The sequence below is a fragment of the Leguminivora glycinivorella genome, chromosome 13 (genome assembly GCF_023078275.1).
Source record: "Leguminivora glycinivorella isolate SPB_JAAS2020 chromosome 13, LegGlyc_1.1, whole genome shotgun sequence".
In the NCBI taxonomy this organism is placed as follows: domain Eukaryota; kingdom Metazoa; phylum Arthropoda; class Insecta; order Lepidoptera; family Tortricidae; genus Leguminivora; species Leguminivora glycinivorella.
In genome coordinates this window covers 7,646,273-7,666,368 of record NC_062983.1, presented here as the reverse complement: position 1 = coordinate 7,666,368, position 20,096 = coordinate 7,646,273, and the positions used below count along the sequence as shown (strand labels likewise).

General features: G+C 40.5%; 1 protein-coding gene across 1 annotated transcript in view; it reads left to right on the top strand.

Annotated features, from left to right (window-relative positions):
• LOC125232708 (baculoviral IAP repeat-containing protein 6) overlaps positions 1-20,096 on the top strand; it is a 97,917-nt gene that overhangs the window by 17,250 nt on the left and 60,571 nt on the right. Inside the window, 10 exon segments of the mRNA XM_048138466.1 lie at positions 914-2,548; positions 2,551-3,655; positions 4,461-4,715; positions 5,444-5,625; positions 15,419-15,612; positions 16,591-16,725; positions 17,162-17,302; positions 18,190-18,348; positions 18,797-18,945; positions 19,532-19,880. Coding sequence (XP_047994423.1) covers positions 914-2,548; positions 2,551-3,655; positions 4,461-4,715; positions 5,444-5,625; positions 15,419-15,612; positions 16,591-16,725; positions 17,162-17,302; positions 18,190-18,348; positions 18,797-18,945; positions 19,532-19,880 — 4,304 coding nt within the window.

Sequence of the window (20,096 nt, the reverse complement as noted above, 5' to 3'; positions counted from 1 at the left end):
AAAACCGTTTGTTCAGAATCGAGAGTAGAATCGATTGAGCTATATCTTGATGGGGGTAATATTTTTATATAAATTAGTATTATTAGTTATTTTTTACGTGCCTATTCTATTGTATTCGTAATACAACATTGTGTATATCGCATTGCTAGAGGTTGTTTACCTTTTTCAATATTTAGGGGTATTAATACTGGCTGGTTACGTGGACGATTTTTTTCCCGCTACGAGTTTGACGTTGTTTGTCAGTTTAATCTTAATGTTTATCATAAGTCATAACAAATTGAACTCGTACCTAATTACAACCTTGTCATTTTGAATATTGGGTTTAAATTTGCTTACTGCGATTACCTATCCAATTTGAAGTTTACTGTGACAAAATTTTAAAGTGTTTTACAGTGACATCTTAGCTGTCTATTGGTAAACCTTATGTCGTTGCAGTAACGTACACAAATAAATAGTTTTATGGTTTGTGATGGTAGTTAGCAATTATTTTATTGAGTGTAGAGCTAAAAGTCAAGTAGAGCTGTACAGAAAATTAAAAATTCAATTTAAAAAAAAGTAATCATCAGATTAAAAGATGAATACTCTAGATGAGTTTAAAAAAATAAAAATCAGTTGGGGTGTCTGAGGTTTTGAGTGATACCGGAAACACGTTGTATACGCATTCTGATCCGGCGAGTCCGTTTTGCGACTTCCACCCCTTCTATTTGTTGAAGTCTTTGATGTGCGTGCTCGATCTTAATTGAGTGCCTAACGCCGCTGTTGACTGATGGATTCGTTCAGCAATTAGTCAATTGAATTTAGCAATAGACATACCGGTAATACTTTGTACTTTGTCTGAATTGAGTTTTTTCAAGTCCTCAGATAAATGATCAAAGTTACCTTGTGAAATAACCACTTGTTTATGTTCTTACAGCAACCTACAGCCTGGAACTTACAGCGATGGCCTTCGTCGGCATGACGTCACAGCAAGAAACATACCCACAAGCACAAAACACAGAAACAGGCGTAGGCGAAAAAGAGACCAGCAACAACAAGACCAAGCCCTCACTCATCTGCGCTGTCACCATCACTAGGACAAACAATATCCCCTCGGACCAACCTATTAAAGAAGAGGATTCCAGCAAAGCACTCTTCGACTCAGGCGCTCCAGATAAATTTAAAGAGAGCGTCCAAGCTATGAACGACCAGAACGAAGCAAAGAGCAACCTCTCACCTATAAACAAAATGCTCTTCCTACTCACATATGATATACACAGCTCTTTAGCAGGTTCTATAACAACGGTCGTTCACACATCCAACAGCAGCGGGAACTCCAAACCGGGAGTCAGCAAGAAAGTATGCACAGTAGCTCGAACAGACGACGCGAACATATACGACGAAATATACTTCCAATATTCTGACGAGGACACGGAGCTTCCCCAGTGTACTAGTCTGTTAGACGAGCAGATCAGCAATGTGATCAATCTTAACGCTTCTTCTAGTAAGGAGGACTCGAAAATGTGGGAACCGAAGAAAATCTTTCTAACAAAGCATTACAAGCTGTTACCACCGCCGCCACCTACTGTCTTACTACCGGAATTACCTGAGTCTGGACAGGGTAGCATGCTAGACTTTGTAGGAAAAATATCGCAATTGAAAAGTTGGAAAAGTGGTAACTTGGACTCTGTTGGGACTAAGTTAGCTGATCAGACGGACGCGGTCTTACAACAAGCAGATCCCATCACACATTACCTCAATATGAATGGGCCTTTAGAAATCTCAGACCTCAAGTGGTATGAAGGCGGAGAGGGTACAGAAAAGATTAAAGTTACCACATTTGGTGGCAGCAAAGTCGGCACTCAGACCGCAGTGAGCAATAGCAATAATGACGGCTTCGATAGCGATCCTCCGCAAGAGGAGGTCGTCTCACAAGGCATCGCCGTCCAGTGCCTAAGTCTTCCAGGTTTCAAGCTCAACCTTAGAGATGACTCCAAAGTCACACATTTATTCCCAACAGAAGACAAGGAACATTTACTAGTAGTTATCTCAAGCATTGATCCAGAAAAGGTCAGAGTAGAAGAGGACACTGACAACGATGGCGACACGAAAATGGACGTCGATGACGTCACAGAGCAACCGGACAAGGCAGACGACAAGTCTGATGTGAAAGCGTACTTCATTCTGTTTAAAATCAACAGCAATACTTCAATTTTCACTCTAGAAGACAATCCTGTAAATATGATGGAGCTGCCTTACGGAGAAAGTCCTGTAGACCTATGCTTGCTGCCTGTTGACAAGCACGAGCAGTACTCGTTCGCCGCTGTAGGCGTAGACGGTAGCCTTAGACTGTATTCTCTACCTTCCTTCAAAATGCTCTCAGAGAAGCAAGCTCCTAAAGGCCAGTTCACATCAGTAGCGTACTGCGCATCAGTGGAACGATTAAGCGTGTCAACGAAGCACGGAATGATATACTTCTACGCACTGAATAACGGTGAGAAGGATTCGACTGGCGATATCGACGAAGACGAGTTCGCTAACATAGACTTTGAGATGCTGCATAGAACGCCGAGAGAGAAACCGTAGGGGCCACTCCCGCGCCTGTTATGTTAGCCAACAAGACTGAACTGGATATGAGTGATCTAGAAACTATGACGACTTTGATAGGGTCTTTCGGTCATACGAACACTACGGTTCCTTACAGCGCAGTGGTCCCAGGTTTCTGGTGTGAGTTGTCGCCGGCGCAGCGCTCCCGCTCCGACCACCAGAACAACCGGACTTGGCGCTTGCAAAACACATCTTCCACTTGGGATGAACACGTTTTAGAGCTCACCTTACCTTATAGCGTCTCTCTAGCTCATATAGAATTCGGATTCACACTACACTCTTCCTGTTCAGCAAATCTACCTATAATCCAAGTGACGCTTTTGAAACAGAACTTGCACGGGATTGGCTATAAGAAAGACGCTTCTTTCGGCCACCGATCTGATTCGCCGGTATTTTTCCCGACAGTTGACGCGGTTGAGTCGAATTTAGAGAATCCAGTGAACAGCGAAGAGTACTTGCAAGCGCATAACGCTGAAATCCTCGCGGGCCCGCTATTACTTTCCTCTGGCTTGGACTTGACTGGGCAATCTGGTACTTTAATACTGACCAGTCCGAGATTATACAGGGCTCGTGGCAGAACGTTTTTGATTCATATAAAAACCTTATTCGACCCAGCGAAAGACATGAGCAAAGGCTCTATAAAATCTGGAGAAAGTAGCTCTAAAAAGTCGAGCTTTATCGGTTGCGATTGGTTACACCAAATCTCGCTAACGGTACGTTCCAGTCCTCATACTGACGTACCTTTGGAGCGCCAACAACGCATAGCAATGCTCGAGTCAAATAGCTTCTTAGACACATTATGCGAGATAGCGGTAAGCAAGGATGACAGTGAGAAGCGGAAGTCGGCTTTAGACATACTCATTTGGGTGATCTCAATAAGACTACAGAGACTCAGATTAGCCAAAACTGATAAAGGCAAAGACAAAGATGCTCAGACGCCCGTGGAGATTCAGCAGATGGAATGTGTGAAGATTATTGAGAAACACACTGATGCTTTGATCAAGAACTGTATTTTGTGCGGAAATAGGAGCTTTGCTAAGAAGTGTGTGAAGATCATCCTTATTACCAGCGAGTAAGTTGTTTTTAATTATTAAAATAAAAATATAAATAAATAAATATTGGGGGACACCTTACACAGACCAACTTAGCCCCAAACTAAGCATAGCTTGTACTATGGGTGCTAAGCGACGATATACATACTTAGATAGATAAATACCAAAGACCTATATAACTTCGTATAGACAGATAAAGTCTAAGAAAAAAACGTACCCCAAAACCATACAGAAAAGGGTACGGTGAGCTAGATGGCGATACACCTTTGGAGTACGCTCGGCTAGATGGCGCTAATATTAATATTTGATATTTTAAAACATATCAAGCTAAGAATATGGGCCAAATTGTTAAAACTGATGTTCAAAAGTTTTAAGCCTGTGTCGAGAGATGGCAGTCTATGCACTGTGATTACACATTTTACTTTGACAGTAACTCTCTTTAAAACTCGATCCTCTTTGTAAATACATACTTATATACATAGAAAACATCCATGACTCAGGAACAAATATCTGTGCTCATCACACAAATAAATGCCCTTACCAGGATTCGAACCCATTATTAAGTTTTAAGAAAATATCTAGGTACTATTCTCTAAATAGTAGTAGCCAACAAAAGACATTCTTCCTCATGACTGGCCTCATGGGAAGTCCCTTCAATAAATTTGATTTTTAGTTGATATGTGTAATGGTCCCAACGGGTCTGTGATTTCCGAGTTTGATCTATATGTATGTAATAATTTAATAAGCAAACGTAAATTTTTCCACTTATATCTTTGAAATATTTGATTGGTATGATCTTTCTTATAACATTTCTTATTCCAACAGGGGTGTAAAACAGCTGCCGAAACCATGGAAGTCAACATTCGACGCAACACTAACAACGACCCTAAGCGCTTGCTTACCCTACGTCGGAGCTTGCGAATCGCCAGGAGCTCTCCGCTGGCTTGTAGCGTTGGCACAACACGCAACACAACGCGGCGCGGCGGCTGACTTAGTGACTAAGTGCCTAGCGATACTTGAGAAGACAGCTCGATGCCTCGCAGAGCGTGGAGATGACTACCACCACTTACTTAGAGCTAGGTAAGAGTTAAGACACATTTTATTATCTGCCCTGACTGTTTACTTGTAGTATGTGGTTGCTATTGAGTCGTTTGGGCTATCTAGTTAGTAGTTCTATCGTACTATACCACTCAACGCGGCGGCTGACTTAGTGGCTAAATGCCTCGCGGTACTAGTGAAGACTGCTCGATGTCTCGCGGAGCGCGGGGACGACTACCATCACTTGTTGCGAGCTAGGTAACTTTTGAGGCGTATTTGTAACCCTTTATCATCTCCCCTGACTTTTTACTTCTCGGTCTCTAGTGAGCAGTGGCGAGGCGTCAGTAAAACTCGATTCCCTACGGGTTCCCTCAAATTCTCCAGTATCTGTAGAAGTTCATACAAAACAGATCCCGAAAACCCCTCCGGCTTTATCAACTAAAAGTTTCACGCCACGCCACTGCTAGTTAGTGTCTAGGAGCTCTCCGCTGGCTTGTAGTTCTAAGTTCAACACGCCACCCAACTCTGTGCGGCTGACGCGGCGGTTGATCTACTAGCTAAGTGCCTCAACTTTAAGCATTTATTAAACTATTATTACTAGAGCAAGGTTTTCTGCTGTGGCAGAATTAAGGGCTAGATAAGAAGATTGTGTTAGTTATTAGCGCAGAATGAGATAGTTACCTATTTCTGAGACTCACGAGGAGAAAACAGCATACAGTCAAATCCCATTTATTACATGACATTGTTATTACTGTCTGATCTCTTTACAGATTCGGGCTGTACGGGCTGCCGCTCGAGCGCACCGTTTTCGCCGCGGAAACCCCCGAACTCGGCAAAGGTTCCTCCACACCCGTCACTTACGCGAGCGTACTATCTGGCGACACCTCCGCGCCCGCCGCCGCCAAACCCGACTACCAGCTCAAGGACCTGCTCAACCTGCCCCAGGATATGGGTGAGTCCGTACAATATTCTGCAGTAATTGTGTTGCCACGTGTCTGGGGGTCGAGCGTATAGAAGAGATAACGATGCTGCTTGGTTTAGGTCTATTTCAAAAGTTAACGTACTTATTTATTATAGATACACAGTTTTAAGGGATTAGCATGACATTATTGATAATACCGCCACCTATAGGCGGTATTGGGAACTACATAACTCTCTTAACCCTTCGTATTAGGGGTCACAAAACCGTAAGTATTTTCGAAAACCGGGTTTACGGTTTTCGTATAGCAGCAAAACCGGTTTTCCGGTTTTTTCGGTGATTTTTCGGTTTTACATATAAAATGTAAGAAAACTGCAAATTATAAGTTCAAACTTTAATAGAGATTCATTTAACGACATACAAGGCATTTCTTATGAATCTAATAAGAACTTATCAAGTCTAGCAACGAAATAAACACTGTAAAAACAAAACATTCCTCTTCTGGAAATAATACTGCATTGCAGAATTTGCAGATTTGTTACCCAGTAAAGTAACCATAGAATAGAAACAAAACGTAATGTTAAACTTTAAAGAATATTAATTGAGATCAGTAATCATTATTTATAAATTAGATATCAAGAAAGTTATTATATTAAAAATCTCAATTTTTCTTGAGAGATGTATATTGAGATCGTAGCATCGAGAGAACGTCTAAAGTATCATCACTCAGCGAGGTTCTCAGATGATGGCATAATAAACCTGCTGACGAAAACACTCTCTCACACTCTACGCTCGTGGGAGGAACATTTAACAAAGTGTTGTACACTTGTAAAAGGTACTTGCCCTTGACACCTCCGTTCTCATACAGAGCCATCTCCACTTTGATCACAGAAATCAAATCATCTTCAAATTCTGAGTCTAAAACTAATATCCTGCTCGACTGGGGTTTAGACATAGACTTATCTATTGCCTCTTGCAGTTCCTCCGCCATGGTAAAATTATAAAACATGATGTAAAACAATACTAAACTAAGTTAAGTCCAAATTCAATAAACTGATTAAAATGGGCATGTTTCTGTGTCAGTTGCCCGTGAACACCGAAACTGGCCTACTACCGTGAAGTACTTTGATTTGATAGTTCGTTCGTCTATCTGCCTCTTTATCGCTCGCATATCTAAGAGTGATAGAGAGGCAGACAGGACAGGACAGACAAACAGACGGTCGAAGTGCTTCGCGGTAGTAGGCCTGAAAAGGTTTCCTGATTTACCCAATTACACGCTAGATGTTGCTGTACAGGGCACAAACAAATCGTACATACAACGCGGTGTTAAGATTTTTCCTGAGATAAGGACCTAAAAAAATATTGAAATGCTATATTTGTATAAATATTAAAATATTGATAATAAATACATTAAATACAATGTTGTCAATATTTGAAGACAATGTCTTCAAAAAATTGCTATCTAATCTACGTGCGGCCACATATTATCTTATTCAGAGTCTGAATTAAGATCTTCAATTCTTCATCGTTCGTAAATGTATTAAACTGACAGTCGATAGATGACAGCTATCAACTGTCAGTTTCATACATCCACGATCTTAATTCAGAATAAGATAATTTGTGGCCGCACTAAGGATTGGATTGAGAGGATAGATTGATGTAGATGACCAACTCAACGATTTATATATGTACAAGTCTAAAACCGAAAAACTCGAAAAACCGGTTTCCCTAATTTGAAAGCCGGTTTTGAAAATCGGCCGCCAAACCCGGGTTTTCCGGTTTTTTCGGTTTCGGTGAAACCGGTTTTGTGACCCCTACTTCGTATGCTTAGACACGGATCCGTGCGTGGGAATGTTAATCTACTGTTTTAAATGTCAAGGTCATATTTTCAATGATCAAAATTGACAGGCCGCATACGTGGGGTTAATGACCTATATCGACTGGGAACATGCGATCCTCGAAGTAAGCCATCTAGGATTCGGATTAGTATGTAAAAGGAATCATAGATGGCGCTGTCAACAGATGACAAGTTGACAAATTGCTTGGCTAAAGAGGCAATCCACGAGAATACCCCTTACGAAATACGATTCTTCTAATGCTTCTGGTGGTACGAGTTTTCTCTGCTAAAAATGTGGCAGGTTGTGCCGCTCGCGAATCGGCCTCCACAGTCACCAAACTCGTTGTCGAAACAGCAATGTGTAAATCGTCTGCAATAGACGCAAAGGGCTGTGATGAATACTTCTGAAAATGCTAAGAAAGCGATTGTGTCTAACAATCTTTCATGACTTAGCTTAGTTAACAAATGGCAGTATTTTCTCGACGTTTACGGATTTGTTTGAATAGCTGCCAGACTGGCAAAAGCATTTAGTTAGGGACTCGTGGATTGCACAAAAAAGGTCGCAAAACGTATGTTCGACGCTCACGCCGACCATACTTGTTTTTCATATTCGTCGTATCTTTCTTCATAAACCTTAAATATGAAATAATATTTTTATGATGGGAAGGGTCCCTTGGATATGCTATTATCAGACATAGGTCAGAGTGAGCTATTTTCCTTCTAATTTGACACTGTCATGTCAGGCAAATGGCTCATCCTATCCGAGCTTTGGTTATTAATTAATTTAATTATTACAATATGTGTACTAACGAACAACGGAACTCCTAATATAATGTGATATCCCTACGCACGGAATACTTGTAAGGCCGGTAAAATTGCCAAGACGAATCGTAGCCCTTAGCTTTTTCACTATACTTTAGTAGTGATATACTTACATGCAAGTAATTAACAATTTAAAAAAAAATCGTGTGTATAGGTCGTGGTCGTGCCATTAACGATGACTCCCAAAATAGTCAATAATATAACCTAATGGCATGGTAATGTAAACCAAGTCACGAGGCTTCGTGAATAATACGGTCTATGATGAATTCTGGGCTCAAATAATTAACATTTTGCGGGACACAACGTCAAACACACCAGATTGAACAATGAAATGAAATGAAAAGTAAAAAGGGGTACGATTCGTAACCGGCCATCCCTACACCCCACTGATCCCCGCTTCCGCTGGCAGGCGACTTGCCGCCCCCGGCCGCCGCCAAAGCCGACTCGCAGCTCAAGGATCTCCTCAACCTCCCGCAGATTCTCGGTATGTTCGTATCACGAGACGTCTGGCTTCTCATCCGGTCAGCTGTTCATGCACCTACTGATTACGTTAATCATAGAAACACTCATTAGGTATGCAGCATACGGGGGAGTCGCCGCAGGCGAGATAACAACCAATGAAAGTGGTGCAAATTGATTGTCGTTATGCAGCATACGGGGACTCCCCGCAGGCGAGATAACAACCAATGAAAGTTACTATTACTATTTAATTTCCAGAATGCGGGCCCTGTGTCATGCGTTTCAAAAATCTCTCGCACATCGAATGCGGTCCCTATCGACTAATGAAAACATTTCCCCGAATGCGGGTCCTGTGGCACGCGTTACAGAAATCTCTCGTACCCCGAATGCGGACCCTGTCGACTAATGAAAACGTTTCCCCGAATGCGGGCACTGTGGCATGCGTTCCAGAAATCTCTCGTACGTACGTACATAGTAACTTTCATTGGTTGTTATCTCGCCTGCGGGGAGTCCCCGTATGCTGCATAACGATAACGACCAATTAAATTGCACCACCATTGGTTGTTAACTCGCCTGCCCCCACTCCCCGTATGCTGCATACCAAACGAGTTAACGACCAATTAAATTACACCACTTTCATTGGTTGTTATCTCGTATGCTCTATACCGAACGAGTTATCGACTGATGAAATTGCGCCATTAGGTCCCTCGGAACTCGACAAATGTGATGGCGCCCTTAGCTATTTTTGCGGCAGACTGTACATAAAATGTTTATAGCCGAAATTTGATTGATTGTTTTTTTTTTACACGACATCCGATTCCAAATATTCCAGTGTAATTCTTTCGTAGTGTCGGCATTCACGTGTTTATTTTTCATTCGAATCGACATTGTTTTTTCCGCACAAAATAGGGTAAAAGAATTTACATCCGATACCTAAATAATTCTTGCGTAAAGATAAAGTTATTGTGAAATGAATTCGAAAACGTAAAATTTTTAAGGAATTGATTTCCTAGTTTATTTAAAAGTGATAAGGTTAAATTCACGGTGAAATCCGGCAAAATATTGTAATGAACAGCTGACCTTTCGTCGGATTTTGTCTCACTGCTTATGTCCATTACTTATCTTTTAACATCCACCTGCTGTTAATCCATATTTACATTTCACTCACTCATTGTGTTCTGTTTCAGTCGTAGAATATTGAATGGTATAAAAGCATTGCTAATATAATTGTGATTTTATATCATTCAAATATCGATTTCGTTTTTATGTTTATTTTTGTTTCATTTATTATAGGTGTTCATATTTTTTTTTAAATGGTTCACCAAGCAAAAGGAAATTTTTGGGAACGTATATAATTTTGATGTAATTTCATGGAATCATTATTTGTACACATTAAGTTATAGGTAGACAATTTCGACTAACGGATAAGTTCAACTAATGGATTTTTTCCATGTACACTATTAACTTCAATGCCATATGTGTTCACTGAATGTGAATACGGGCATTTTTAGAATTTGGGTCCCCCCAATCAGCGTAAGTCGTTAAGAAAAATTAACTCGCTGTCAGTTTTGTGACGACAATTAAGCATAAAATATGTCTAAAAATCATCGATCTAAACTACCTAGATGCACCATCACGGCTTAGAATGTGTCCGCAGCAAATTGTGCTTGAAAATGTTCTAAGCACAATTGGGCGGTCAGTAGCGCTTCATCCGCCGTGTCGGCAACATGCCTAAGTGCTCCGTAAAAAAGTGCAAAAATAACACCTTATATACGTTGAAAAAGGATGACGTATCGTATTTCCGGTAAGTAATTGTTAATAATTTTATAATGTTATGCATTTGTGGTCAAAATGGCTTCCTAACTTACAAAAAACATTTATTTTCTAGAATAATTAAAGTAAATTCCTTGATTTGGTCTTACGCAGTTTGTCTCTTTCTCTCGCGCTATACTAGTAATGAGCGGACGGCGACAAAAGATGGATGAAGTGGAACATAGTTAAAAATGGAATGATGGAGTCGCTAATTTATATTTTTTGTAAAAGAAGCCTATTTCATATTAATAATGTATGTATTTATTTATTATTATGGACCAATAAGTCTGAAATAAATGATTTCAATTCAATAATATTAATACATATCTTATAAATTACTTTAATTATAAAAAGAAACAACCCGGGAATAGCAAATTCGTTTTTAAGTAATAAAAAAGCTTTTTATTCCAGATTCCCAAAACAAGACGTTGAAAGGGAAAAATGGCGCAAGATTATAGCTGAGGAGCGGAGAGAAGATTTACCCAAACAAAGCTTTGAAAGAAATTATACGTAGAATAATAAATTAATGTCATCGTTCAATTCTTCTTTGTTTTAATAGCTACTTAATTCATATTCTCCAAGTGCACCCTCACACCCTCACACACACACACATATGTTATATATATATACATACCTACACACACACACACACACACACACACACACACACACACATATATATATATATATATATATATATATATATATATATATATATATATATATATTGACTCTATTTAATAATGCAAACATTGCAAAACGTGGAGATATTAATCAGTTCAGTTGCAATTGTCCCCCAGTCCAAATTGTCCCGCCGTACCTTATATATTTTTTTGTTTGAGATAATATCAATAAAAATATCGTACAGTAAAAACTCATTTTTTTTCGCTTAAAATACGCAACATCTCGAAAAATGTTATACCAAACGTTTTGTTCCTTAAGAAATTTTCTATCTAATAGGATTTTTTAAAACAGTTTTTCGCAAAAATACCGCAAATTTCCTCATTCTCGCCTTTCATCTCATAGCGCGACTCCCATGATGCCTCTGTCCATCCTCGTTCCCAATGTAAAAATGGCGTTTAGATTGTTGCAGCGCAAACGAAATTAAACTTAAGTTGGTTGCAATAAGACGTAGATTTTTTTAAAAATATGCACACCTGCGATCTGCGGTAATAAAATTTTATGGCTTTCGCGATGATCACATTCATTAATGTCATAACCGCCAATTGCTTGCATTTGAAATTGAACTTTAAGTACTAAGAAATAACGTTGTTTTTGTAAAAAAATGAAAGTAGTTTTTACTACATTGCGAAGTTTTCGTTTGTCAACTGGACGCACACATTTGCAACTAAGCGATCGGACACTTTTGAGTGCCGAATTTGTAGGTGATAGTGTATCTAGAGAAGTTTAAATCGATGCTAAAAATTTACTTTTTTGACATTCTGGATATAGAGTATCGCTTAAAATTTATGTAACTAACACAAAAACAATATTTTTATTGAAATTTCATGCTTAATTGGACGTAGTTACGCAGAAACGTTCCAATCCATCTGAAATGAAAGACTTTTTTTTTTTTTTGTGGATTGGAACTTAATGTGGATTGCACAATTTAATGTGGATTGGAACGTTATTGCGTAACTACGTCCAATTCTCGTCACAAAACTGACAGTGAGTTAATTTTTGTTAACAACTTACGCTAATTGGGGTGTCCGAAATTCTGAAAATGCCCATACGCTATTTGTGCCGTTTTTACATTATTAAATGTGACGTAATCTGGGTAGAGGGACCTTATTACAGAGACACTATTTGTGCCGTTTTTACATTATTAAATGTGACGTAATCTGGGTAGAGGGACCTTATTACAGAGACACTATTTGTGCCGTTTTTACATTATTAAATGTGACGTAATCTGGGTAGAGGGACCTTATTACAGAGACACTATTTGTGCCGTTTTTACATTATTAAATGTGACGTAATCTGGGTAGAGGGACCTTATTACAGAGACACTATTTGTGCCGTTTTTACATTATTAAATGTGACGTAATCTGGGTAGAGGGACCTTATTACAGAGACACTATTTGTGCCGTTTTTACATTATTAAATGTGACGTAATCTGGGTAGAGGGACCTTATTACAGAGACACTATTTGTGCCGTTTTTACATTATTAAATGTGACGTAATCTGGGTAGAGGGACCTTATTACAGAGACACTATTTGTGCCGTTTTTACATTATTAAATGTGACGTAATCTGGGTAGAGGGACCTTATTACAGAGACACTATTTGTGCCGTTTTTACATTATTAAATGTGACGTTATCTGGGTAGAGGGACCTTATTACAGAGACACTATTTGTGCCGTTTTTACATTATTAAATGTGACGTAATCTGGGTAGAGGGACCTTATTACAGAGACACTATTTGTGCCGTTTTTACATTATTAAATGTGACGTAATCTGGGTAGAGGGACCTTATTACAGAGACACTATTTGTGCCGTTTTTACATTATTAAATGTGACGTAATCTGGGTAGAGGGACCTTATTACAGAGACACTATTTGTGCCGTTTTTACATTATTAAATGTGACGTAATCTGGGTAGAGGGACCTTATTACAGAGACACTATTTGTGCCGTTTTTACATTATTAAATGTGACGTAATCTGGGTAGAGGGACCTTATTACAGAGACACTATTTGTGCCGTTTTTACATTATTAAATGTGACGTAATCTGGGTAGAGGGACCTTATTACAGAGACACTATTTGTGCCGTTTTTACATTATTAAATGTGACGTTATCTGGGTAGAGGGACCTTATTACAGAGACACTATTTGTGCCGTTTTTACATTATTAAATGTGACGTAATCTGGGTAGAGGGACCTTATTACAGAGCACAGATCAATACAACAAGATGGCCCTTACAGGGCGACTCGCGGTCACCAAGCATACGACAAATCAGGTTTATAAAAGTTTGAACGCGTGCGACACCGATCAGTAGCGCCCAAGTATACGACCCGCTAACAGTGTCCGTGTCCGCTCGGGAAAAAATCTTAAATAATCAATTTTGGTTGCAAACAATGGTCTCTTACAGCATAAAGTGGTGTGGCAAGTCTTCTAACACTTCTACATGTAAAAAAGATGGAACAACATTCCACAGTTAAGTCAAATTAATTATTTTGTTGAATATTGTTTATTGTCCGCGGAGTTCATTTATACTGGTCAATATGGTTGTGCTGAGCGGCGCCGAGGCGCGTCCATCCCTCTTTACCGAGTTAACAATGTGATATGCTATCCCTTTCACGTAAACGACTAGGCATGGGGCCATGTTAGTTTATGTCTGTTGCGGGAACTTCGTACTGCCGTTCGTACCATGTGCTACCATTTTATGAAATATAAAAGAAAGCAGATTTGTAATAGTGAATAATTATCTAGAATCTGTAGAGTCTGTAGTGGTATTTAGTTCATTGATTAGTTTAGAATATTTAGTTGGTTATTTAACTTAGTAAACGTAAGTAAAAATGCACAGTTTAGTTATTAGTTACTAGAATGATTTTTATTGAGATGCTATCACAATTATCATCCTCCTTGCGTTATCCCGGCATCGGCATTCGCCACGGCTCATGGGAGCCTGGGGTCCGCTTTGGAAACTACTACCAAGATTTGGCGTAGGCACTAGTTTTATGAAAGCGACTGCCATCTGACCTTCCAACCCGAAGGGTAACTAGGCCTTATTATAATTTAATTATAATATTATAATTTGTTGCAAAACAAATTCACCACAGTACTGGTACCGGTACCATTGTCTATAATAGACATGTCCCATTCCCATCCCTACTGCTAATCATAAAGGCGCGCCATTATTTGAAACGACCAATGGCAGCACCGTGCGCGCCCGCCTCACCCCGCATGGATTGGTGATTTGCGTCTCGAACAATATCGCTTGCATTTGGCTTCTAGTGGGGTGTTCTGTGTTACAGAGACACTATTTGTGCCGTTTTTACATTATTAAATGTGACGTTATCTGGGTAGAGGGACCTTATTGCCGACGGCGCTTACGGCGTTATGAGCGATGTTCGTATACAAATACGACGCCGCGGGACGTAAGCGCCACCGAAAATAAGGTCCCTTTACCCAGAACGTCACATTTAATAATGTAAAAATGGAAAACTTGGAAAAAAAGTCGATTAGTTCAACTTTACCACCAGTCGAAATTGAGACCTCCCTAATTTAATACAGGTTATTTTTATTCTGCCTTTGGTCTTCATTTCTATTCGAATTTACATTTTCAAGTCTAATTGATGCAACTCGTTCCAAGAACTAGAACAAGCATCTGTAATTCTTTAGTTTAGTTTCATTTATTTAAAACGAAATCATCATAAATACAACATCAAATTGCTTGTTCGTTGTATTACATCCTTATTTGCATCATGGCTGCTTTCAAATTTAAAAAAGCAAGAATTGTTTGCATGTCAATCATATTATCTTCTGGCATGAAATCACAGATGAATCGTTAGTTGTCATGAAATCGATTTTGATAAAATAAGTAAACTTGTAAAACTCTGTATTCATATTTGATAATGTTTATTTGATCAATTTGAGGCTAGTCATATTATAATCGTCGTAAAAGAGAAAAAAATGTGCCTAATGTTAAGAGTAGTTGCAAAATTTTTTAATTGTTAATTCTGCTCCAGAACACTAGACTGAAGCAGAATTAAAAGTGTCTTGTCTTTTCGAATCGTGTTAGTACACGGCGTACAAGGCGTAATAATGATTATAGTCAATAAACAATTAAAAACTCCCTTTATCGGTTATTTTGTGCCCTTACTCCACGGTCTATGTCTGGACGTAAAGTTATCTATATTTCCTAGCTTCCTATACTAACATAACGTTGATTCTTCTAGAAACAAAATCCACACCCACGCCCCAAGCCTGGTGGGCGCAAAACAACGGTGTCGGCGTATTCGGAGCCGGCCTCAGCGAAGCCATGCCTCTACACGTGAGCTGCCACTCGGCCTCAGACGGGACCAAGCTGGAGTCCACGGGAGGCCGACACCATCCCGCTGTGGTGTCAACATTGCCTGGCGACCCGAACCAGGTACCAATCTTATATTACAAGTATGATAGATTCACAACAATAGGCGCATTCGGAGCTGGCCTCAGCGAAGCCATGCCTCTACACGTGAGCTGCCACTCGGTCTCAGACGGGACCAAGCTGGAGTCCACGGGAGGCCGACACCATCCCGCTGTGGTGTCAACATTGCCTGGCGACCCGAACCAGGTACCAATCTTATATTACAAGTATGATAGATTCACAACAATAGGCGCATTCGGAGCTGGCCTCAGCGAAGCCATGCCTCTACACGTGAGCTGCCACTCGGTCTCAGACGGGACCAAGCTGGAGTCCACGGGAGGCCGACACCATCCCGCTGTGGTGTCAACATTGCCTGGCGACCCGAACCAGGTACCAATCTTATATTACAAGTATGATAGATTCACAACAATAGGCGCATTCGGAGCTGGCCTCAGCGAAGTGCCTCTACACGTGAGCTGCCACTCGGCCTCAGACGGGACCAAGCTGGAGTCCACGGGAGGCCGACACCATCCCGCAGTGGTGTCAACATTGCCTGGCGACCCTAACCAGGTGCCAATCTATAATAAGTCCTGACTGAACCCATCTTCTTGACCTGTAATAGCAAAAGCAACGGTACAGTGCGTTGAAGTTTCGCGTGACGTCACGCCTAGGTATAATTTTTATTTTGAAGTGATGTCACAAGCCCCCACTCCGGAAATTTGATGCTCTATATCTTTGTATTTTTTCATTAATTAGAAAAAGCGAAAAATATGAGTTCAGTATTTTTGGACGATCTAACTGACTGACTAATCAGAATGCCATTTTTTTATGTTGTCGTCATCCCTATTATGCACAGAAAACTGATTGTATGCTTTAAACGCCGAAAAAAAATCGCAACACACGAAACATGATGCGTTTGTACGGGACAGCCTGTGGAAAGTGGGATGCTCCATCTACACAAGGAAAGTGTAACTGCAACTTAAGATGTTTGTTTCCCCTCAGCTATGGAGCGTCGTAAAGGAAGGCCAGATGAAGCAGATGTCGCAAGACCCAGACTCTCTGGAGGACGTTGAAAGTTCCCTCATGGAATGCGATCCGCAGGAGAAACTTGATTTTACTGAGGAGAAGTTCTTCCAGGTATGTCTTACAAACTACATTTCTCGCATTTTACGACGGTATACGGTATTTATACCAGAGCCATATCAGTGAAGTGAATATGTCATACCGACCACCCTTTACTATGGAACAATTCTTGTGTATGAATATTTGGCTAAAACATCTTGTGTTAAGAATTTTTTTCCTCCGAACTTTGTGAAACATCCAATTTATATTCCCGATATTGGAATGCCCTCATAATATGGTTTGTGTTTCCTACGTATGCATCCCTAAAAGACGTCCATTATAGCAGAGTTCTGTCAAGTTGTCTTAAACTACCCGTTCTAGCTAATTCTTTATGCTTGTCTCCTGAATTTTTGTTATTTACAAAAAAAAATATACGGCTGTGAGCATGTACGCTTAGGTTATTACATTTTGTATATAAGTAGTTTTGTAATCGTTTTCTCTTGTTGAACAGGAACAAGAGCAATGCGGTATACCATGGGCGCAACTAGTAACCCGGGTGCCGCAACACACCCTGGTGGTTGAGCGCATGCACAGCGGCGCCCGGCGGTACATCGTGCTAGACTTGGGCCACGCGGTGCGGCTTACAGATGTGGTGAGTGTCTCTTTCTAACAGGGATAAGTCTCAAAAACATTAAGCCAGCAATGCACACGGCATGCTACTTAGTCTTACTACTGAACGCGAGTTCTAAGTGCCTACTCGCGGCAGCGACGTGCAACAATATATACCTACTGCAATGTTTTTAGCTTCTGTAGTTTTGGTGCGTCGATTAGACCAGAATGCGACCGCGCTACGGATATGCGCTGGAGCCGTAACTCCATGGGAGTATAGGTTAAAAGGTGCAGTAAAGTTAAAAAAACCGGCCAAGAGCGTGTCGGGCCACGCTCAGTGTAGGGTTCCGTAGTTTTCTGTATTTTTCTCAAAAACTATTGAACCTATAAAGTTCAAAACAATTTTCCTAGAAAGTCTTTATAAAGTTCTACTTTTGTGTTTTTTTTTTATATTTTTTAAACATATGGTTCAAAAGTTAGAGGGGGGGGACGCACTTTTTTTTCCTTTAGGAGCGATTATTTCCGAAAATATTAATATTATCAAAAAACGATCTTAGTAAACCCTTATTCATTTTTAAATACCTATCCAACAATATATCACACGTTGGGGTTGGAATGAAAAAAAATATCAGCCCCCACTTTACATGTAGGGGGGGTACCCTAATAAAACATTTTTTTCCATTTTTTATTTTTGCACTTTGTTGGCGTTATTCATATACATATTGGTACCAAATTTCAGCTTTCTAGTGCTAACGGTTACTGAGATTATCCGCGGACGGACGGACGGACGGACGGACGGACGGACGGACGGACGGAGGGACGGACAGACAGACATGGCGAAACTATAAGGGTTCCTAGTTGACTACGGAACCCTAAAAAGCCTTTATTATATTTCATTCATTCAATTTTATAATAAAACTTTATTTACAGATAATCCCATCGTGTTCGGACCTGGTAACTCTGTGCATTGACATCTGGGTGTGCAGCGAAGAGACTGACTTTGTAAAGTTGGCGTTTGCCACCGACATAGCTACTAAGCATCTAGTGCTCACTGATATACAACCGCCCCCGCTATGTCGGTATATTAAGGTGAGTAAGCATGAATACTTTGAGATTACTTTCATTTCGAACCTGGAGACAAGCGCGGATCCAGCTTCGTGCCCAGGGGGGGGGTCACGTGGTAAAGGTCCGGGGCCCCAGGGGGGGATCACGTGGTCTATTTGTATGGCCAACTTAGGCTCCAGGGGGGGGGGGGCATGACCCCCATGACCCCCCCCCTGGATCCGCGCATGCCTGGAGACCCAAATCTGTTCGCGTCAATAACACAATCAATCAGTCTACCCAAAGTTGCACGGGATCCGACCTACCAAACAAAAATGGCTAAATTCGGGATCCACTTGACCGTTCTAAAAAAGACGACAATGACCCGAGAACTGCTGTCACTGATTTCGTGACGTTTGCTTTCGCCAAAGGAATTAAGACATAGCGATCACCGACATACACATCATGATTTACAATATGACTATTTGTTTTTTAGATTACGACGATAGGCCGGTACGGCATGTCAGCAATGAAGTGTAAGATCCCACTGGGCTGGTTCTACGGGGAGGTGGCAGAGATCGCAAACGTTAACGCGTCCATTAACTCTTTGAATGCGCTGCACCAAGATTTGACGTGTCGATTTAGGTAAGTTACTGTAAAAGATACGGCTTATCCTATGTTATGAGATGAAATATTCGCAAGGCTACGAAAATCCTAAATAAGCTCTAATTAATTTCAAGAAACCTAACCGGCGCTATATTGGTCCTACAGACACAATGTTTTATCTATTGTTGTAATGAAGTATGTTTCTCTGAAACAACCCCCGCAAACACGACCGACCGGTCTGGCGCAGTCGGTAGTGACCCTGCCTGCTGCGCCGCGGTCCCGGGTTCGAATCGCGGTAAGGGCATTTATTTGTGTGATGAGCACAGATACTTGCTCCCGAGTCATGAATATTTTCTATGAATATAAGTATTTATATATTATATATATCGTTGTCTGAGAACCCACAACACAGGCCTTCTTGAGCTTACCGTGGGCCTCAGTCAATCTGTGTAAGAATGTCCTATAATATTTATTTATTTATTTAAACATTAGTGTCGTGACGTGAGTTCACGTCGACCAGCGAATTTTAACAGTTTGTTCTCTTTTGACCTGTGCCTGTGTATTCAGTGTATTGCCTAAAACATCACAAAACTCACAAATATTTACTCATTTTTTCTCTCAACAGGCTAGCAACCGGCAAACTAATGGACCTCCTGAACCCCTACTTGGAACTATACAACGGCAACGCAGCCCACATGATGGCGTACCTGAACCTACCCAACGAATCCGACCCGAAAGTCCTCACCGCCTACCAGGAGTGCATAGAACTACAGCAGCAACTACACACGTGCACAAACATCGTCAAACGGCTACAGAACAACTCGGAGTTTAATGAGAGTGTTCTAGATCAGATTAATAAGGGGCAAGTCACACCGGAGGCGTTGCTGGAGAGAGCGTCCACGGATAAACTGAGAGTTATTAGCGAGAACATTGTTGATACGCTGCTGTATTTCTTCTTCCAAGTCGATAATGTGGTAAGTTCTTTTTATGAAAGTTAGTCGTATGATGTCAAAAATCGATTCTCGTTGGATAAACTCAGTGAAATGTAACTCATTAGAAATGAAAAAAAAACTAGAATGATGTAGGTATGTCAATTCAATTCCACTAGTGGCAATGTAAATTAATCTAACTAAAGCCATTGCATACTGTTTGTTCGTCAACGAGTTTCCTGCCAGATTAGACATTACCAG